This window comes from Bufo gargarizans, chromosome 2 (genome assembly GCF_014858855.1).
Source record: "Bufo gargarizans isolate SCDJY-AF-19 chromosome 2, ASM1485885v1, whole genome shotgun sequence".
NCBI lineage: Eukaryota > Metazoa > Chordata > Amphibia > Anura > Bufonidae > Bufo > Bufo gargarizans.
This window is the reverse complement of record NC_058081.1, coordinates 564,723,260-564,745,956: the sequence shown is the minus strand read 5'-3', so window position 1 is coordinate 564,745,956 and position 22,697 is coordinate 564,723,260. Positions and strand designations below refer to the sequence as shown.

The window sequence follows — 22,697 nt, the reverse complement described above, 5'->3', positions numbered from 1 at the left end:
TTTTTACACATTTTGATTGCAAAGTTCTTCTCACACATTTGGGCCCCTAAATTGCCAGGGCAGTATAACTACGCCACAAGTGACCCCATTTTGGAAAGAAGACACCCCAAGGTATTCCGTGAGGGGCATGGCGAGTTCCTAGAATTTTTTATTTCTCGCCCATTTTCCTTGGGGGACACAGACCTTGGGTATAGCTCAGCTCCCTAGGAGGCGTGACACTAAGTAAAACTGTTAAGCCCCTCCTCCATCAGCTATACCCTCAGCCTGGAGATAGAGGCTACCAGTTTTAGCTTAGTGTCCAAGGAGGCAAGACACTCCCTGCTACTGCAGGGCTGTTTTCTCCTTGTTGTAATTTTATTTTATTTTTGTGTTTTCCTAGAGATACCAGAGACGCATTGGGCCTCTCTGCTCTCCCGGGGTGAGCTGCGCCAGTGCCAACTTATCTGCACTGCTGCCTCCCCCACAGAAGCAATAGGAGGATCTGGGCAGCAATGGCTCCCCTACATCCCGCCAGCTAGGGGGTCGCCCGCACGCAAAGCCCCTCTCCCAGCTTCCTGCCACTGCGGTGCCAGTAGCTGAAGGGGCGACCCTGCTGGAAGGAACTGAGGGTGAAGACAGGTGAGATGGCTTTTCCAGCCCATACCCGTCCCTATCGGCAAGCATGTACCCCTCTGGGTAAGGGGGGCACCTGTGGTCGCTCATTCTGAGCGCTCCAGCAGACCCTCCCCAGCTCCCCTCCGTGTATCTCACGCCGTTTTCCCCCATTTTCAGGCTACTCTTCAAGACGGCTGATCTCTCCCTCTCTCCCTCCCGCCGCCGCCCGCTCCGTTCCGAACGGGGGGCGGGGCTTATGCCCGACATGACCATACCGGCATCGGCGGGGCAGGGGACGATGGTGGCAGAAGGTCACCCACCTGGGAATAATCGCCGCACTCTTGGGGCCTGCGGGCCCTTTATTTCATGGCATCCTGCTTCTTCTTAGCCCTGCGAGTTTTTTCGGCAGCAGGGGGCGTGGCTTACGCGCGCGCGCGCCATTTTGGGGGCGGAGTTAGGTTCTCCTTCACAGGAGACATTTCAAGCGCTGGAGGGGGCGGAGCTTGTTCCCCGCGCTTCTGCTGAATTCTTCCCGCGTTTCCTCACTCCTAGACAGGAAGCTGGGACACGTGGGGGACTCTGAGCACCTGGTGTATCGCTCGGCTTCTGTGGGCGCTATCTGCAGGCTCTCTGCTGTTTGCTGCTCCCTGCTGCTGCTGCTGCTGCAGCTGCTGCTGATCCTCTCTACTCCTGACGTTCTTCTGAGGCACTGGTAGGACAGTTAACCCCCTCCTAACCCTCCTGGTCATAGTTGCTATATCCCTTGTGGTCTCTGTATTGGTACGACCACTTTTTCAGCATGTCAGATCCCACGGGTGCCCCCAAACCCTGGTACCATGCCTGTACCGCCTGTAAGGAACTTTTTTCGTGTGGGCAATCTGAGCCGCATTGCCTTGCATGTCAGGCCCCGGTGCAGGGCCCGCTCTCCGCTGCGCCCCCCGGTGCCTCTGAACCCCCTGACTGGGCTAGGTCTCTGTCTCAGGCGGTGGAAAGCCTTACACACGTAGTGGGCCGTCTCGTGGATAGACCGCCTCTCCCGCAGGCTGCCACAATCCCTGTCGCACCCGCTGGGACTACCGTTTCTGCCGCCCCCACTGATTCCCTGCCTCCCAGCGAATCTTCCAGGGCCCGGCATATTCAGAAACGTTCAAGGGTTGAGCGCACATCTTCTCCAGATGCTTCGCTCTCTCCGCCATGCGTGCGAGCTCAGTCAAGTCTATCCTCTCAAAGGGATACGCTTTCTGAGGGAGAACTGGCGGATTCGGACGTGGACATGGACTCAGAGCTTCCGTCCAAATTGGCGTCCGCGGTGGGGCATCTTATCACTAGCATCCGTGATACCTTTCACATACACGATGACCCCCCCAACTCTGAACAGGCCGGCGTGTCCTTTCTTCGCCCCAGACAGACCTCCAAGGTCTTTCCCATCCACGCAGATTTTTCTTCTGTGGTGTCCAAGGCTTGGACCCGGCCTAACGTCCGCTTTGTTACACCCAAAAAGCTGGACATTTGTTATCCCTTTCCAGCGGATTCTGTGACCACGTGGACGTCCCCGCCTAAGGTTGATCCTCCCGTGGCTCGCCTGTCCAAAAGCACTACTATTCCTGTACAAGACGGATCTTCCCTCCAGTCTGCTGAGGACCGTCGTACGGAATCCCTCTCCAAGGCCATATTTACTGCCTCTGGTTCGGCCCTTAGACCGGTCTTTGCCTCCGCCTGGGCTGGTAAAGCGGTCTCTGAATGGGGTTTGCAACTGGAACGGGAGTTAGGGTCGGACGTCCCTCTACAGGACCTCCGTTCCTTAGCCCAACTAATTGTCCAGGCCGGAAAATTTGTCTGTGAGGCCTCTCTTGATGCGGGTGCCCTCATTGCCCGTTCCTCTGCCCTGGCAGTTTCTGTCAGGAGGGAACTCTGGCTGAAGGTTTGGGCGGCGGACGCCGCTTCCAAACGCTCTTTGGCTGGCCTACCATTCTCGGGTTCCCGCTTGTTCGGAACCCGTCTGGACGAACTTATATCTGAGGCCACGGGTGGGAAGAGTACTCTCCTCCCCCAGTCCAGGCCGAGGGGCGCCCCCCGCGGTCGCGCTGGTTCGTCCCGTTTTCGGTCCTTTCGCAAGCCCACCGGGTCTAGACCCGCGGCCGGTTCTTCTTCCTCTGGCCCAGCCCAGGATAGACGCAAGAAGCCGTTTTTTCGGACGCAATCTACCTGGCGCAAGCCCCAGCCCACACGGGCTCCCTCAGGCCAGCAGCCCTCTGCCTGAAGGTGCGCCCCCACCCACCCGGGTGGGGGGCCGCCTTCTACTGTTCAGGAACGTATGGCGGGCCCACATCTCAGACGCATGGGCGCTCGAGATTGTATCTTGCGGATACAAGATCGAATTTGCGTCCATTCCGCCAGACCGTTTCTTCCGGTCCCGTCCTCCGCGGGATCCCGTACGAGCGGCCGCCTTCTTCACGGCCATTCGCTCTCTAATGGACAAGGGTGTCGTCGCCCCCGTGCCTCCGACGGAAAGGTTCAGGGGGTTCTACTCGAACCTCTTTGTGGTTCCCAAGAAGGAAGGCTCAGTGCGACCGATCTTGGACCTAAAGCGCCTGAACCGTTTTCTCCGACTGCAGAGATTCCGGATGGAGTCTCTCAGGTCCGCAGTGGCCTCCCTGGAAAGAGGGGATTTCATGGCCTCAATCGACGTTCAGGATGCATATCTCCACGTTCCGGTTGCTCCATGTCATCACCGCTTCCTGCGCTTCGCGGTGGGGGACGATCACTTCCAATTCGTCGCCCTTCCCTTTGGTCTGGCGACGGCTCCTCGAGTATTCACCAAGGTCCTGGCCCCTGTCTTGGCCCTTCTGCGTTCAAGAAGTGTGTTTCTTCTCCCTTACTTGGACGACATCTTGGTCAAGGCACCCTCCTTCTCTCAGGCATCCGGCAGTGTGGGACTCACTCTGGAGACCCTGACGCGGTTCGGTTGGATCATCAACCACCCCAAGTCTTCTCTTACCCCCTCCAGACGGCTGATCTTCCTGGGGATGCTCCTGGATACGGAGTTGGCGGAGGTCCGCCTCCCGTCGGACAAGCGTCTGGCCCTTTGCGGGTCTGTTCGCAGTCTCCTCCGTCATCACCGCCCTTCCCTCAGAACCAGCATGCGGTTGTTGGGGAAGATGGTTGCCTGTTTCGAAGCGGTGCCGTTCGCACAATTCCGATCCCGCACCTTTCAGAGGGCAATTCTGTCGGCCTGGGACAAATCACCGAGGAGTCTGGACAGGACCTTTCTTCTGCCTCCCCTGGCTCGGGCTTCCCTCAGCTGGTGGTTGCATATCCCCCTACGGGGGAGGTCCTTCCTCCCACTGAACTGGCTGGTGATTACCACCGATGCCAGCTTACGGGGGTGGGGGGGGGTTTTCCCTCCCCGGTCCGTCCAGGGCGTTTGGTCTCTATCGGAGTCCAGACTTCCAATCAATATTCTGGAACTGAGGGCGATTCTTCTGTCCCTCAGACACTGGACCCATCTACTGAGGGGCCACCCTGTTCAGATCCAATCGGACAATGCCACGGCTGTGGCATACATAAACCATCAGGGAGGCACTCGCAGCGCTGCAGCGATGCAAGAGGTGACCCTCATTCTCCTCTGGGCGGAGGCGCATGTGCCGGCCTTATCCGCGATTTACATCCCGGGGGTGGACAACTGGGCGGCGGATTTCCTGAGCCGGTCCACCATCGACCCGGGAGAATGGTCCCTGCACCCAGAGGTGTTCGAAGCCCTTTGTCTTCGCTGGGGTCGCCCCGACGTGGACCTCATGGCTTCCAAATTCAACCACAAGGTCCCCCGATACCTGGCCAGGGCACGGGACCCGAAGGCGTACGGCGCCGACGCGCTCGTTCTTCCGTGGCGCGAATTCTCCCTTCTGTACGTCTTTCCTCCTTTCCCCCTCCTGCCACGGGTTCTTCGGAGGATCGCGGCAGAGGGCGTTCCCGCGATTCTGATCGCCCCGGATTGGCCCCGCCGGTCTTGGTACGCCGACCTAATGTTGCTGTTGGCAGACGCACCGTGGCCACTGCCCTCCAGGGAAGACCTTCTCTCTCAGGGACCGATCTTCCACGAGCATTTAGGCTCGCTACGTTTGACGGCGTGGCTATTGAGACCGCCGTCTTAACGCGACGGGGTTTCTCCGCGGACGTAGTCCGCACCATGATCCTGTGCTCGTAAGCCCGTGTCCTCTAGGATCTACTATCGGGTTTGGAGGTCCTATCTGGGGTTCTGTGAGTCCCGGAGCATCCCACCTCTCCGGTTTTCTCTTCCCACGATCCTGTCCTTCCTCCAGTCGGGTCTGGACCTGGGGCTGAGCCTCAGTTCTCTGAAGGGACAGATTTCGGCGCTGTCTATTCTTCTCCAGCGTCCCCTGGCCCCTCTGGGGCCAATTAAGACCTTCTTACAAGGGGTGGCTCACTCTGTTCCGCCGTACCGCCCTCCAGTTCCATCCTGGGACCTGAATGTGGTGCTCTCGGCGCTCCAATCAGCCCCCTTCGAGCCTTTACGGGAGGTCTCCCTTCGCCTTCTGTCCTGCAAGGTCATTTTTCTTGTGGCCATCACATCTCTCCGACGGGTGTCGGAGTTGGCGGCTCTTTCTTGCTCCGAACCTTTCCTGATCTTCCACCAGGATAAGGTTGTGCTTCGGCCTGTCCCGTCCTTCCTGCCAAAGGTGGTCTCCGCCTTTCACATCAATGAGGACATCGTCCTTCCGTCGCTCTGTCCCTCTCCTTCCCACCCCAGAGAACGGGAACTGCACCGTCTGGATGTGGTCAGGGCGTTGAAGATTTATCTGGAGGTCACCGGATCCTTTCGGCGCACGGACTCCCTGTTTGTGGTTCCGGAGGGTTCGCGCAAGGGTTTGGCGGTCTCCAAGGTGGCTATTGCCCGTTTCATTAAACTGGCGGTGTCTGAGGCTTATCGAGCCAGGGGTAGAGCTCCGCCTTTCAGCGTCACTGCTCATTCCACCAGAGCAGTCGGAGCTTCCTGGGCGCAGAGGCATCGGGCCTCGGCTGAACAGTTGTGCAAAGCAGCCACTTGGTCCTCTCTGCACACTTTCACAAGGTTCTATAGAGTGCATACGCATGCATCAGCGGATGCTGCTTTGGGCCGCCTGGTTTTGCAGGCAGCGGTTTCCTGATGCTCCGGTGGTGGTCCGCCTTGGGTTTGTGGTCCCTCCCTTCTTGGACTGCTCTTGAACGTCCCAAGGTCTGTGTCCCCCAAGGAAAATGGGCGAGAAAAGGAGATTTTTGTATAACTTACCAGTTAAATCTCTTTCTCGCTCTTCCTTGGGGGACACAGCACCCACCCTTCTGTGTTTTGTTACAGGGTTATGGTCTGGCGCCCCGTTGGGTTGCTGGCTGGTTGTTTCCGTTATTGGTTGTTATCCTTTCACTACTTGGACACGCAACTGGTAGCCTCTATCTCCAGGCTGAGGGTATAGCTGATGGAGGAGGGGCTTAACAGTTTTACTTAGTGTCACGCCTCCTAGGGAGCTGAGCTATACCCAAGGTCTGTGTCCCCCAAGGAAGAGCGAGAAAGAGATTTAACTGGTAAGTTATACAAAAATCTCCTTTTTTTGTCGCAAGTTAGTGGAATATGAGACTTTGTAAGGAAAAAAGAAAAAAAATGAAAAATCATCATTTTCCGCTAACTTGTGACAAAAAATAAAAAATTCTAGGAACTCGCCGTGCCCCTCACGGAATACCTTGGGGTGTCTTCTTTCCAAAATGGGGTCACTTGTGGCGTAGTTATACTGCCCTGGCAATTTAGGGGCCCAAATGTGTAAGAAGTACCTTGCAATCAAAATGTGTAAAAAATGGCCTGCGAAATCCGAAAGGTGCTCTTTGGAATGTGTGCCCCTTTGCCCACCTTGGCTGCAAAAAAGTGTCACACATCTGGTATCGCCGTACTCAGGAGAAGTTGGGCAATGTGTTTTGGGGTGTCATTTTACATATACCCATGCTGGGTGAGAGAAATATCTTGGCAAAAGACAACTTTTCCAATTTTTTTATACAAAGTTGGCATTTGACCAAGATATTTTTCTCACCCAGCATGGGTATATGTAAAATGACACCCCAAAACACATTCCCCAACTTCTCCTGAGTACGGCGATACCACATGTGTGACACTTTTTTGCAGCCTAGATGCGCAAAGGGGCCCAAATTCCTTTTAGGAGGGCATTTTTAGACATTTGGATCCCAGACTTCTTCTCACACTTTCGGGCCCCTAAAAAGCCAGGGCAGTATAAATACCCCACATGTGACCCCACTTTGGAAAGAAGACACCCCAAGGTATTCAATGAGGGGCATGGCGAGTTCCTAGAATTTTTTTTTTTTTTGCATAAGTTAGCGGATATTGATTTTTTTTTTGTTTTTTTCTCACAAAGTCTCACTTTCCGCTAACTTAGGACAAAAATTTCAATCTTTCATGGGCTCAATATGCCCCTCACGGAATACCTTGGGGTGTCTTCTTTCCGAAATGGGGTCACATGTGGGGTATTTATACTGCCCTGGCTTTTTAGGGGCCCTAAAGCGTGAGAAGAAGTCTGGAATATAAATGTCTAAAAATGTTTACGCATTTGGATTCCGTGAGGGGTATGGTGCGTCCATGTGAGATTTTATTTTTTGACACAAGTTAGTGGAATATGAGACTTAGTAAGAAAAAACAAAACAAAACAAACAAAAATTTCCGCTAACTTGTGCCAAAAAAAAATGTCTGAATGGAGCCTTACCAGGGGGGGGGTGATCAATGACAGGGGGGTGATCAATGACAGGGGGGGGATCAATGACAGGGGGGGGATCACCCATATAGACTCCCTGATCACCCCCCTGTCATTGATCACCCCCCCTGTAAGGCTCCATTCAGACATCCGCATGATTTTTTACGGATCCATGGATACATGTATCGGATCCACAGAACGCATGCGGACGTCTGAATGGAGCCTTACAGGGGGGTTATCAATGACAGGGGGTGATCAGGGTGATCACCCCCCTGTCACTGATCACCCCCCCTGTAAGGCTCCATTCAGACATCCGCATGATTTTTTACGGATCCATGGATACATGTATCGGATCCACAAAACGCATGCGGACGTCTGAATGGAGCCTTACAGGGGGGTTATCAATGACAGGGGATGATCAGGGTAATCAGGGTGATCACCCCCCTGTCACTGATCACCCCCCCTGTAAGGCTCCATTCAGACATCTGCATGATTTTTTACGGATCCATGGATACATGGATCGGATCCACAAAACGCATGCGGACGTCTGAATGGAGCCTTACAGGGGGGTTATCAATGACAGGGGTGATCAGGGTAATCAGGGTGATCACTCCCCTGTCACTGATCACCCCCCCTGTAAGGCTCCATTCAGACATCCGCATGATTTTTTACGGATCCATGGATACATGGATCGGATCCACAAAACGCATGCGGACGTCTGAATGGAGCCTTACAGGGGGGTTATCAATGACAGGGGGTGATCAGGGTAATCACCCCCCTGTCACTGATCACCCCCCCTGTAAGGCTCCATTCAGACATCCGCATGATTTTTTACGGATCCATGGATCGGATCCACAAAACGCATGCTGACGTCTGAATGGAGCCTTACAGGGGGGTTATCAATGACAGGGGGTGATCAGGGTAATCACCCCCCTGTCACTGATCACCCCCCCTGTAAGGCTCCATTCAGACATCCGCATGATTTTTTACGGATCCATGGATACATGGATCGGATCCACAAAACGCATGCGGACGTCTGAATGGAGCCTTACAGGGGGGTTATCAATGACAGGGGGTGATCAGGGTAATCACCCCCCTGTCACTGATCACCCCCCCTGTAAGGCTCCATTCAGACATCCGCATGATTTTTTACGGATCCATGGATCGGATCCACAAAACGCATGCTGACGTCTGAATGGAGCCTTACAGGGGGGTTATCAATGACAGGGGGTGATCAGGGTGATCACCCCCCTGTCACTGATCACCCCCCCTGTAAGGCTCCATTCAGACATCCGCATGATTTTTTACGGATCCATGGATACATGGATCGGATCCACAAAACGCATGCGGACGTCTGAATGGAGCCTTACAGGGGGGTTATCAATGACAGGGGGGTGATCAGGGAGTGTATATGGGTGATCACCCGCATGTCATTGATCACCCCCTGTAAGGCTCCATTCAGACGTCCGCATGTGTTTTGCGGATCCGATCCATGTATCCATGGATCCGTAAAAATCATGCGGACGTCTGAATGGAGCCTTACAGGGGAGTGATCAATGACAGGGGGGTGATCAATGACAGGGGGTGATCAGGGAGTGTATATAGGTGATCACCCGCCTGTCATTGATCACCCCCCTGTAAGGCTCCATTCAGACGTCCGTATGCTTTTTGCGGATCCGATCCATGTATCCGTGGATCCGTAAAAATCATACGGACGTCTGAACGGAGCCTGACAGGGGGGTGATCAATGACAGGGGGGTGATCAGGGAGTTTATATGGGGTGATCATGGGTGATCAGGGGTTTATAAGGGGTTAATAAGTGACGGGGGGGTGTGTGTAGTGTAGTGTAGTGTTTGGTGCGACTTTACTGACCTACCTGTGTCCTCTGGTGGTCGATCCTAACAAAAGGGACCACCAGAGGACCAGGTAGGAGGTATATTAGACGCTGTTATGAAAACAGCGTCTAATATACCTGTTAGGGGTTAAAAAATTCGGATCTCCAGCCTGCCAGCGAACGATCGCCGCTGGCATGCTGGAGATCCACTCGCTTACCTTCCGTTCCTGTGAGCGCGCGCGCCTGTGTGCGCGCGTTCACAGGAAATCTCGCGTCTCGCGAGATGACGCCTATTGGCGTTAGTGTGACCTGGGAGCGCCGCAGAAATGACGCCTTTCGGCGTTAGTGTGACGGGAGGAGGTTAACTTGCATGTTTATTTGGAAGCTAAGCAGCTTGGGTTGTTGATGACAGTCCAGCCTGGTGTAGTAATTGCTCTAGCCCCACCAGCTGCCAATAAGCTCCGCCCCTGCCTTCTGCTTAACCCTTTCCTTGCCTCAGTGCTGCTCTGGGCTCTCTGCTGAGGCTTGCAGTGCTGGTTATTAGTACAGATGGATGTGGGTGCAGTTCCCTTAGGTCTGTTTGGTTAGAATTGAGCTGTAAAAAAATAAATAAAAAAAAGTCTATATATTTATATATTATTAACCCTTGGAGCTATTTGGTCTTTCTGAACCTAGTTCCCATAGGCGGAGTAATTGCATGTGCTCTGGATTCTCTACTCCCTGTAGCATACCCTCCTTCCATAGGCCCTTCTTCCTTAGGCGGAGTAATTGCCCGTCCTCTGGATGCTGTACAGCCTGTAGCATACCCTCCTTCCACAAAAGGCGGAATAACTGCACTTGCACTGGACACTGTACATTCTGTAGCATTACCCTCCTTCCGCAAAAGGCGGAGTAACTGCACTTGCACTGGATGCTGTACATTCTGTAGCATTACCTCCTTGCATAGGCGGTGTAATTGCACTTACACTGGATGCTGTACTGCCTTTAGTGTTACCTCCTTCCATAAGGCAGAGTAATTGCACTTGTACTGGATACTAGGCAGCTTATAGCATTACTCTCCTTCCATAGGTGGAGTAATTGCACTTACACTGGGTGCTGTACTGCCTTTAGTGTTACCTCGTTCCATAAGGCGGACTAATTGCACTTGTACTGGATGCTGGGCAGCTTATAGCATTACTCTCCTTCCATAGGTGGAGTAATTGCACTGGGTGCTGTACTGGCTGTCGCATTACACTCCTTTCATAGGCGGAGTAACTTACATTTGCACTGGATACCGTACAGTCGGTAGTGTTACCCTTCCTTCTTAGGCAGACTGGTTACACTTCCATTGGGTACTGTATAGCCTGTACCATTACCCTTTTCCGTAGACGGAGTAATAGCACTTCCATGGGATACCGTACAGTCCGTTCCATTATTCTCTTTCCATAGGAAGAGTAGTGCCACTAACTCTGGACACGGTTCAGCCGATATCTTTACCTTCCTCCCATGGGTGGAGTAATTGCAATTCCAGTGGGTGCCGTTCGGTCGGTAGCATTACCCTCCTTTTTTCAAGAACGGATTGTTTTCACATTTCTTAGGCAGAGTATTGGCACCTTCCGTGGGCTCCTGTACATCAGGTAGCATTGTTTTCCTTCCATAGGCAGACTATTTACACCACCACGGGGTACCAGAAGTCCTATAGCACTACTCTCCTTCCATGGCGGAGTAGTTGCACTATTACTGGATCCTATGCTTCGGCTAGCATTCCTCTCCTTCCATAATAAGAGTATTTGCACTTGAAATGCTAAATATGAGTATACATAAAAAAAAAACAGGAAAAGAAGGATGGAGAAGGCAAGTCTTTTGAAATGCCATCGATCATCACGCTTTACATTGGGCGGACAGGAATATTGAGGAATATCATTAAAAGGCATTGGGGAACCCTGAAAGAAGATAATATTTTAGGAGACTACATCCCTAAGAACCCAAAATTTATATATAGAAAGGCAAGAAATGTGGGTAGCCTAATAGCCCCAACTAATAAATGTGTAAGCAAAAAAAGTAAAAGTAGTGAGTCAGACAAAAATTGGGGCTATAAGAACAAAATTAGAAGCAGGCTTTTTCCCATGCGGTACATGTGGAGTATGTAAAAAACTAAAAATAAGTAGAACACAACATATTAATACGCAAATAAACAACAAATGGAGAGCCAAGGTATCCACTCAGAAGATAAGAAACCATATCACATGTAGAAGTCAGGGGGTTATATATGTAATATGTCCCTGCAAGAAACTATACGTGGGTCGCACTAAAAGAACTCTAAGCAAGAAGATAGGGGAGCATATTTATAATATCAGGAGGAAATATGAAGGTCACCCCCTTTCAAGACACTGCAAAGACAAACATGGGGGTAATAGTGATGGCACCACATTCAGTGGAAAAGAGATAGTGAAGAAAGATAAGAGGGGGGGGGGGGGGAGACTTCATTAAAAAATGTCGAGAGCAGAGACTCGCTGGATTTTCAATCTAAACACACTGGCACTAGTTCGCCCCTGACGAAGCTGGACTGGCGAAACCCGGGTCGGGTGGACTTTTGATGAGAATATATTGATTTTAAGGCTGAAATTTTATGTCCTTTTTGTAAGTAGAATAAAAACTGCTATTTGCGGAACTACCTGGTGGAACTTCACTATTGTGTTATAACTTCCCTCTAGGGTGCAGGTGTACGCGAGTGCACCAGCCTCTGGAAACCGATTGTTTGGCTACAAGGTGAAACAACTGGCCGTTTGGAATAAGAATCTGGGATTGGAATCCTACACTCATAGGCAGCGCGATCAACATATATTGGAACATAGATTTTATGGCTACTCTTGTTCTGTGCCCCCCTACTGTGTGACTCTGTCCCAGGGGGAGCATTGTCCCCCTTCTAGGGGTGGAACCTTCTTGCTAGTTGTAGCTGTGATTGTGCTTCATTTCCTTATCACAGGTGGCACTATGCTCATGTTCTGCCATCACCAGGTGCGATAGATCCTCCAGGCCTTATATGTATGGTGTTCCTGAGGCGCTGGCTGACAAGTACTCTTATTCCCTATAGTGCGGTCATCTGCCCATACCATGACAGGTTTCAGCTGGTGGGTTTGCTCACTTCTTGTTGGTATTAGTACGGCCTTTGGTGCATGGTATGACCTGCCGATTTCTAAGGCGCGGGCTTTAAGCCTTTACAGGTAGTGCATTGCCTCTACCTTCTACTACAGTGACAGCATCAGCGTTGCCTCCGTGTGGTTTTGGGTATGCACTTATTAAGTTTGCATATGTGTATTGTTGCATGGCTCCCCTCCCCGGGTAGAGCGGTCGTACTGTCCTTGTTGTCACCCCTAGATGCTGGTTCCCTACTGAGACGCATCAGCCTTCTCTACTTCTCCCCTTTCGCAGGGCGAGTAGTTGCACTTTCTCCACATACTTATTACTGCCTGCTCGGCTAGTGTTCATAGCCATTGCGGGCTCATATGCCCCCTTTCTGCATGCGCAGGTGGTGTTGGTCCAGGTTCTCTAGCCCTGACTTGTTCGTCATGGTCCTGCTGGAGTGTTCTTCTCTTCTGGCAGTCCTGTATGGTGTGTGGGGCCTCTGCCTTCAGGCATCCATACTTCCTCCCCCATGGTGGGCAGGTTTTGTCACATCTGCAGTTCTTTGGCCCTTGATATCCAGACACCATTCTTTTTCAGCGGAATTTGGCTTCCCTTTCTGCGGTTCGGACCTTTCTGCAGGGGGTGGTGCACGCTGCGCCCCCCCTTACTGGCTTCTGTGGAATCCTTGGGGGATTCACATCTATCTGTTTCAGACGTCCCCTTTCTGACGGACGGATTCATTATTCGTCATTCCGGAGGGACCGAGACGAGGGGCGGTTGTCTCCAAAGTTTCCATTTCCCGATGGATTTGTTTGGCCATGGTGGAAGCGTACCGAATCATTGGCCGGCTTCAGTCTTCTGGGTTACTGCTCATTTTGCTCGGGCAATGGTTGGGCAGTACATCATGGGGCTTCGGCCTTTCAGGGGTGCAGGGCGGCTGCCTAGTCGCCTGGGCACACTATTCCAAGTGCACACCTTTGCATCTTCTGACACTCCTCTGGGGCGTAGAGTTTTGCAGAAAGCAGTCCTTGGATTCGGCAGGATGGCTCCTTCGTTTATGACCCACCCTGGGGACTCCTCTGGAACGTCCCAAGGTCAAGACTGTGTCCCCCAATGATACAGATGAGAAAACTAGATTTTTGTACTTACCGTAAAATCTGTTTCTCTTCCGTTCATTGGGGACACAGCTCCCACCCTGTATGTACATTTCTGATTCTCCTAGATGGGTCCGGTTTTCTTCCTTTTTATTATTTGCTGTTGGCTTCTCCTGACTGCTCCTACTGCTTTTGCATAAACTGATTATCTCAGTGACTGCAGGAGGGATATAGCTGAGAGGAGGAGCTAACACCCCCTCTCCCCCCCAATGAACTGAAGAAAAACTGATTTTACGGTAAGTACAAAAATCTAGTTTTTCTGGTCTGATTAATAGATGGGGATATCACTTTCACAGCTCAGAATGGGTAAGGTTGTGTGAGCTGAACCTGAACTATTGGTCTTCCTAGAACATGTTTAGATGAAGTGGATTCAGGAGTTTGCACATGCAGCCTGTCCACAGCGCCTCCCCAGTCCTGGGCTGCAGGAATGAAGTCCCCATCCATAAAAAAACATGGTAAAGAATGTATTATCAGCAATTGTAGGATTTTTCCAAGAGGAGCCTTATGTGACTGGGTTCCAGAGTGGCTGATCCATGCAACTTTTTAGACCGTAAGTATACTGGAAACTTTCTTATGCAGGCAGGATATGATTAATTAAGGTGGGTTGCTGGGTCCCAGAAAACCCAGCTTAATTGTAAAATGTTACAAGCTGGCGGCATGAGCAAGAAAATAGTAAATGGTTCTTAATGTTAATAAATGTAATGTACCTAGGCCAAAGTAATCGTATGGCTGTATACACATTAGATGGAACTGGGGACAACAGAACAACAAAAAGACTTATAAGTATGCTAAGCAGCAGTACTCAATGTCAGGCTGCAGCAGCAAAGCAAATAAGCCTTTAGGGTGTATAAAAAGAAAGATAAAGACCACATCTTGAATATGGGATTCAAGTTTGGCTCTATGTACTATAAAGGATATAGCAGGGCTAGAAAGGGTTCAGTGATGGGTGACCAGTTTTTTAAATGGGATGGAAGGTCACTTTTATAATGAGAAAAAAGGCACCTTAGAGGAGATCTAATTTACATGTATAAATACATGTGTGGTCCGTACTGGCACGTGAGGTATTCATTCCGAGAACTTTACAAAGGACCAGAGGACATTCATTACGTGTGGAGGAAAGATGATTCAGATATCAATACAGGAAAGGATTCTTTACAGTTACAGTAGCCAAACTGTAAATGCCCTACCCCAATAGGTAGTTAGGACAGCTGCTATGTCAGTTTTTAAAAAAGTGGCTAGATACTTGTCTAATACCACATGGCACTGAGGGTTATAATTAATCTAACAATGTTGTATAATTGATTTAAGAAAGGTTGAACTTTATAGACCTGAGTTTTGTTTCATTGTATGTTACTACCTGAATGGCTTAGTTTTTCTTGTTTATGACAGAAGGGGTCCAATTTTTCTTCCTAGTGCAGCTCACCCCATGTAAAGCAAAGTACTATAAAGTAGGTGATTATCTGTGGTTCCCCTTTAGAATGGAGAATGCTGAAGAATCGGAAGTTCATGGGCTCCATTCTTGACCAGAATATCAGAACAAAATCCAAACCTATGATCCAGGAAATGGACACAAGGTAAGCTAATCACAATTTAGCAGTCTTTGTTTCCCTTTGTATTCTGTAACAGACTATATAAAGTTTGAGAAAACCTGTACAAGTACATGACAAGCAAAGACCAGCTGGGCACACCCTATCCTTCTACCTATAAGGGCATTTGAAGGGGTTCCCCGGAAATTAAAAAAATGAAAATACTTAAATATTGTTTTATTATAAATATGTTCCCAAATACCTTTCATTTGTTATAATGGCTTGTTTTGTCTGGGGAGCAATCATTATGGGAAATAAAATGGCTGCCTTCCTATTAGTACATACAAAACCTGTCTTAATCAAACACAGGACAAGTTACCTAACACTGAGCTAAAGAGCTGCCTTCCCCTCCTCTCTTGTCAGGGATTATGATCCTGAATACAGCTGATAAGAACTTCAGTTGAATCTCTGTAGGAATGTAGTTCATGAGGAGACATGAAATACAGAGAGGATGGACAGGTCAGACTGTGGTAATGGAGACTCCATACAAGTGCTACTGATCATTACCCACACCTCCACTCCTCTCTGTACTTCATGTCTCTATTCCCACAAAGGTTCAGCTGAAGATCTTATAAGTAGTATTTAGGATCATAATCCCTGACAAGCAGAGAGGAGGATGATGCAGCTTTTTAGGTCAGTGTTGTGAAGTAACATGTCCTGCAGTGTGATTAGGACAGTTTTTTTGTGTACTAATAGGATGCTGCCATTTTATTTCCCCTAATTTCTCCCTAGCACAAAAATTACATTATAAATAATGAAAGGTATTTGGGAAAATTTTTATAATAAACTAATATTTAAGTATTTACATTTTCTTAATTCCTGGAGAACCCTTTAAACATCTGGAAACTTTTTATGAGCCGGAGTGGAGAGCTTGTGGATAGTGACGGCTCTCTTCCTATTGTCTGGCTCATCTATGTATTGCATGGACAACAATTAATTTGAATGGGTACCACGTAATGTTACATTTTACATTTTCTCATTGTAGAACTAAAGCTCCTGGTGATAATGGCAGCCATATTGGGCTTAGATAGCAGTTTCATTTTAAGAAGGGTTTTTTTCATAGTGAAACAACCCCTTTTTATTTTTTTCATTTGCTGTCGCAATGACTATAGATTTCTTAAGGTTTTTTGTGTTTCTGCTTTCCAGTTCCTCCCAGTTCACTCCAAGCAAGCCCCTCATCTCAGAAGTTGAAAGGTTTGTGTTATTGTGTAATTTGATTGAGATTGATTTTATATATATAATCTGTTATTTAGAAGCCATTGATTTCTTCACATTTTCTAGACTTCTAGAAATAATATTTTGTGTCTCCCCCCCCCCCCTTCATTTCAGTTCACCAGTAAAACCAGATTACACAATTGTGGCAGAACCTCCTGAAGGACACCCCCATTTTCTGGTGGCTGAAATCTCCCTACCTAAAGTGGTGAGCATTTACAATTGTGGCTTAATAATGTAACTTTTATATATTGCATATAGTCATGCCAGTGCCTTTCTCGTCCCATCACTTAATGTGGTCATTGCCAAGAAGTTATTAAGGGTGATAAAACATCCTCAAGGATGAATTGAACAAAGTTTTTAAGTTTTCTCAGACATTTGCAACAAATTTTTGCGTGCTACTTTAAGGTGATGCATCTTGTAATAGTATTGAGAAATTTCCCCCAATGTGTCTTTAGGCCTCACGGTAACTCTTAGTTACGCAATGGTATATTATAAAATTGTGGGTTGAAGCGACCAAGGCAAAACCTAAATTTTTTTATCTTTTCCCCCCTTATAAGAAGAAAAAATTGTGTACAATTTTTTTATCACAAAAATCCCCCCTGTAGATGTTCTTTTAATTATCAAGCACATTTATTATGCATAGGGAAGCCATGAAGCTGTAACTTGCAATTGTGCTGCAATTAAAAGTTGGAGCGGAATCAAATTTATTTAGTTGCCCAATAAAACTGTTTTTACTTAAAAAAAAAAAAAAAAAAAAAAAATTGCATTAACCACTTAACATGTAATCATATACGCGATTGGTGTAAAGGGAATGTATGGATCGAGCTTACATGCTGAGCTTGCTCCATATGTGGCAGGTGCCAGCTGTATAATACAGCAGGCACCCTCCGGCAGTGACCAGGATCGACAATGATGCAGATCCTGGTCATTTAAACCGTGGCATCTGTGGGGTGAGACAGGGTGCTCCCTCTGTCCTCCAATCAGTGCCCCCATGGCAAGATAGCAGGGGTCCAATCGCTTGCAGTGGTTCCTAGACCTGTCATGGCTAACTGCCTGAAAAGCCAAGCCTGATGCCTGCCAGAATCCCATAGACTGCAGTTGCAGTCTACAGGGGAAGCGATCAGAAGATTGCATATTCAAGTCCCCTAAGGGGGCTAAAAATGACAGTTTAAATGTTAAAAAAGTTAAGTGAAACAAAAATATAAAATTCAAGTCATTCCTAGTTTTACATATAAAAATAAACAATAAAAAATTAACCTAACAGGTATCACTGCGTCTGGAAATGTCCGAACGATTAAAATATCTTAACTGTGTGTTGAACGCCATAACAAAAAAATAAAAGAAATAAAGGTCCACAATTTGACAGAAAATGGCAGTGCAGAAAATGTTTTAAAAAAATAAAAGCGTAAAAAATATTAAAATCTGTACAAATTTGGCATTGCCGTCCTGGTACTGACACGCAGATTAAGGATGTCATGTCATTTTTTGCGCATAATGAATGCCATTATCTAAAAAAAAACTTAGCGGTTGTATGTGACTTTAGTGTTTTCTAATGGATGAGAAACGTCACAAGACAAATTGTGGTGGAGCCCTCGTGTAAATCGGTTGGATCAGCTTTAGTAATAGTAATCTGTTTTCCTATTTTTAGTCTTCTAGTCGATCTCTTGTACTCGACCTGGGTGAAGACAGGATTCTGTTGGTTGGACGCCCTGATTTGTATCATCTAGACATCTTCATTCCTTATAATATAATCCAAGAGCAAAGTGGGGCCCAGTTCAACAAGGACTCTAAGGTGAGACAGTAGTAGAGGGGAGGGCGTTTTATAGGCCTCTGGTGAAAAGGAGCAAGAATATTTTACTATTGAATTTCACAATGTTTTACTGGAGATAAAGGGATACGTTTAAATCTGGTGAAACAGTTATTTAATATATTGCAGTTGAGACATTTACTTTTATGTGCAAGCTCTACTCCAGGTAACATTCTACTAGAGCACAATTCAGTCATTGCATAATGGTAACGTATATATACAGGGTGAGGCAAAAGTCTGGGTGCACCCCTTTAACTGGGTTAATTTGGAGAAAATGACTCCTAATATGGCTCACCCTAAATGGAGAATCCTGAAGGATCACCTCAATGTTTCACTGTGTTTACCCATGTGCAGCCAGCAGAATGGTGGACACATCGAACATGTCATGTAAAGCACTTCAGGAAACTCCTAAACGGGTAAGGATACAGTAGGTCAAAACTGACCCTTCCAGGGTGTGTCTGAGTAAATTGATATATTACATAAACCCCTTCCAATTGGAAAAATCCGAGCTGATTTCAAAATGGTGGCTGAAAACATTTCCTCCACCAAATAATACAGCTTCCCTCCCAATTAATAATTTCACACATTGGAAGTCAATATTCTACAAATTACGCCAGTTAAAGGGTGTGTGCAGAATTTAGATAGAGAGCTCCAGGAAGATGATGGGGGGAAAAAATGGCTTGCTCATTAAAGCCTAAAACAGGCTGGTCACTAAAGGGTTAAGATATTGAAGCTGGTAGTACCTATCGTTTCCTCTCCAGTGCGAGCCTGCATGTATCTGGGGTATCGCTGTCTTTGTGTATGCCGAGATTCCACATGTTCTTCTGTGTATATGATATTGTGTGGATGCAGTGCAGCGACATTTCACTGTATATTTCAGGTGCTGACTATCACAATGCCAGTCCAGCCAGCATAGCCATGGGACGCTCCACCGTGGAAACAGCTCCTCCATATAGATCCAGTGGATCCAACAAGGGTATTGCTGTTTCATGACTGTTCACATCTGTGTCAAGTACTGAAAGGCTGTCGTTTTGGTTTGGACTACACTGCGACACCAGAATAAATGTTTGCTTTTTATTTAACGCATCTTCTTTTGTTGTACTTCTCTCTCAAAATTTCAGACGGACATGTTTTATTTTCTGACAGAATTTGGCTGCAAACCTGCATCAAAATTTTTACATAGATTTCCAGTATACTCCCCTCTGTGGGGCAGGCTCTTAAATCTGCATTGGCAATTCCAGTACGTTGGAAAAATTGTACTGGACTTTGCTGCAGATTTTTGTTGCATTGGGTTCACATGCCTGGTTTTAATGACCGCTGATACGTTAAAGCGCATCTGTCAGCAGATTTGTACCTATGAAACTGGCTGACCTGTTACATGTGCGCTTGGCAGCTGAAGGCATGTGTTTAATATATGCAGATGAGCCTCTAGGAGCAACAGGGGCATTACCAATACACCTAGAGGCTCTGCTCTCGCTGCAACTGCCAAGTCCACTGCACCTTGACAGCGCTCGGCAGTAATAATATCTTCACACCTGACCCTGTCAATCAAAGTGAAGAGGGTGCAGCAGTTGCAGAGAGAGCAGAGCCTCTAGATGTACTGGTAATGCCCCTGTTGCTCCTACAGCTTAATTTGCATATATTAAAACCTTTTAACCAGTAATGCGGGTACATATGAACATTGATCCAACACAGATGCCTTCAGCTGCCAAGCGCACATGCGGCAGGTCAGCCAGTTTCATGGGTATATATCTGCTGGCAGATGCCCTTTAAGAAATACCGTAGCTGCCAAATTCCAGGGGAGAAGAACGTCATTCCAACTGTTTCGTAGACCAATAGCAAAATTGAACACTACCGAATATTATAACAAAAAATTAAAACGGTGCCAAAACAGCTATTTCTTGTTACCTTGCCTCACAAAAAGTGTAATATAGAGCAACCAAAAATCATATGTACCCTAAATTAGTACCAACAATTCTGCCACCCTATCCCGTAGTTTCTAAAATGGGGTAAATTTTTGGAAGTTTCTACTCTAGGGGTGCATCAGGGGGGCTTGAAATGGAACATTGTGTCAAAAAAAAACGTCCAGCAAAATCTGCCTTCCAAAACCATATGGTATTCCTTTCCTTCTGCACCCTGCCATGTGCCCGTACAGCAGTTTACGACCACATATGGGGTGTTTCTGTAAACTACAGAATCAGGGCCATAAATAATGAGTTTTGTTTGGCTGTTAACCCTTGCTTTGTAACTAGAAAAAAAATATTAAAATGGAAAATCTGCCAAAAAAGTGAAATTTTGAAATTGTATCTCTATTTTTCATTAAATCTTGTGGAACACCTAAAGGGTTAACAAAGTTTGTAAAATCAGTTTTGAATACCTTGAGGGGTGTAGTTTCTTAGATGGCGTCCACTCTAGGGGTGCATCAGGGGGTCTTCAAATGGGACATGGTGTCAAAAAAAAAAAGTCCAGCAAAATCTGTCTTCCAAAAACCATACGGCGCACCTTTCCCTCTACGCCCTACTGTGTGCTCGTACAGTAGTTTACGACCACATATGGGGTGTTTCTGCAAACTAGAGAATCGGGGCAATAAATATAGCATTTTGTTTGGCTGTCAACCCTTGCTTTGTTACTGGAAAAAATGGATTAAAATGGAAAATTTGCCCAAAAATCTAAATTCTGAAATTTTAGCACCATTTGCCATTAACTCTTGTGGAACACCTAAAGGGTTAACGACGTTTGTAAAATCAGTTTTGAATACCTTGAAGGGTGTAGTTTCAAGAATTTTTGGGTGGTTTATATTATGTAAGGCCTCATGCACACGACAGTATTTTTTCTCGGTCCGCAAAACGTGGTTCCGTTGTTCCGTGGCCGTTTTTGCTTCCGTTGTGCTTCCGTGTGTCCGTGTTCCCGTTTTTTTTGCGGCCCGTCAGAAATCTTGGAATGGTTAAAAAAATGTCATTTTAATATCTCCACCCAGGATACTGCTATAAATCAAGGGCACCTGAGTATGCATTTGTGGCCATTTTCTGTAGTCTTTCCAGAGTACAGAGGTTATTTTGGCTGCTCTCTTTGCTGTATCAACATGTCTGATTCTGAGGACGAGGTCTTGCTGCATTGGCTGGTTTCTCGGCGTTGGGGACAGCGCACTCCTTTGATGAATGAGGAACCGAGTAGAAGGCGACGATTTTGGGTCCATCCGATTGTTTCACAACGGCACCGGAAAGGACACTTCCATACGCTATACCAAGATCTTCGCCGCCATCCGGAGAAGTTCTTTTCCTTCTGTCGGATGTCAGTGGGTACATTTGATCGATTGCTGTCGTCTCTACGTACTGTCCTTACCTTTATGGACACCAATATGAGGCGCAGCATTACTCCTGAGGAAAGGCTCATCGTCACGTTGAGGTAAGCAGTATAGTACTTGTTAAGTTTCAACAGAAATGTGCACTGCTTGTGTTAGGAGTAACATGTGCTCCAAAATGGCTGCTGTGAGACATGTGCTACTGTTTGCTGAAGTAGCATTTCTTTGCCCTTTTTTTTATTTGGGGGGAGTTTAATGGTTTGTTTCTTAACACATTAATCCATGTCACATGACCTATAATTTTTTGATTCATTTTTACAATTTGGATAAAGTTCCAAACTTGTGTTCAGCTATCGTCCTCCAGACACTCCAAAAATACACTGCACTCGCCAGGCGTTTGATAAAAATGGTGCTTAATACATTCAGTCCGCCGTGATTCAGCAGCTGTAACCTTCCTTTCAGAGTTATTAATCTGTCAACAATTTTCATCCAATACTGGCGAGTGCCGTGGTTTTTGGTAGTGTCTGAATGAAATTGGTCCCTCTGTCAGGATCTCTCTCTGCGTGCACCACCTTGGTCAAAGTCGATGTACCGGTCTGGACCCTATTTGGGATGATTGTGCTGCTGGCAACCCACAAGATTTCCAGCTAACGTCCTCATCATGCATAATGTTCACATAATTGTGCACTTGCACAGCATTTACTGCATTAAAAAGGGGCTAAACATAGTTGTTGTCACTTAGTTGTGGTAGTACTGCCCACACACAGGGCCTTGAGTGCCGACTATGGCACCCGTCCCATAGGTTCCCCACCACTAGACATATGGTGTTTTCAATCGTGTAGTGTATACAGCATTATACTAGAATCCTGAATCTGTTCTTACATGCGATTTGTTGATGACTGTTTTTTTTTTTTATATATCCTTTTTCCTACAGATTCCTTGCCACTGGGAACTCTTTTGCATCCCTGCATTTTGAGTTTCTTTTAGGGACCTCAACGATCTCGAGAATTGTACGACACACTTGCCATGTCATCTGGCAGCAACTCCGAGAGACGGTGATGCCACAGCCCAAGGTGGACGATTGGCTTCGGATCGCTGAGGGCTTCCAAAATTCTGCGCAGTTACCAAACTGCATCGGGGCAATGGATGGCAAGCACATCCGTGTGAAGAAGCCGCCACACTCAGGGAGCCGTTTCTTCAATTATAAACAGTTTTTCTCGGTAGTGCTGATGGCTGTTGCTGACAGTCATTACCGGTTTATAATGGTAGATATCGGGTCCTATGGAAGCACTGCGGATGCTCGCATCTTTAGTGCTTCTAGAATGGGTGAGCGGCTTCGTGCCAACCAGCTTGCC

At 47.6% G+C, this 22,697-nt stretch overlaps 1 protein-coding gene across 2 annotated transcripts in view; it reads left to right on the top strand.

Moving 5' to 3' along the window:
* Positions 1-19,118, top strand: part of PIH1D1 (PIH1 domain containing 1) — a 34,617-nt gene extending 15,499 nt beyond the window's left edge. For both annotated transcript variants that reach the window (XM_044281657.1, XM_044281658.1), the window contains 5 exons: positions 14,911-15,007; positions 16,166-16,213; positions 16,349-16,439; positions 17,883-18,026; positions 18,922-19,118. In XM_044281657.1, coding sequence (XP_044137592.1) covers positions 14,911-15,007; positions 16,166-16,213; positions 16,349-16,439; positions 17,883-18,026; positions 18,922-18,957 — 416 coding nt within the window. In that variant the 3' untranslated portion in view covers positions 18,958-19,118. The remainder of the gene's footprint in view (positions 1-14,910; positions 15,008-16,165; positions 16,214-16,348; positions 16,440-17,882; positions 18,027-18,921) is intronic.
* Positions 19,119-22,697: the final 3,579 nt, after the last annotated feature.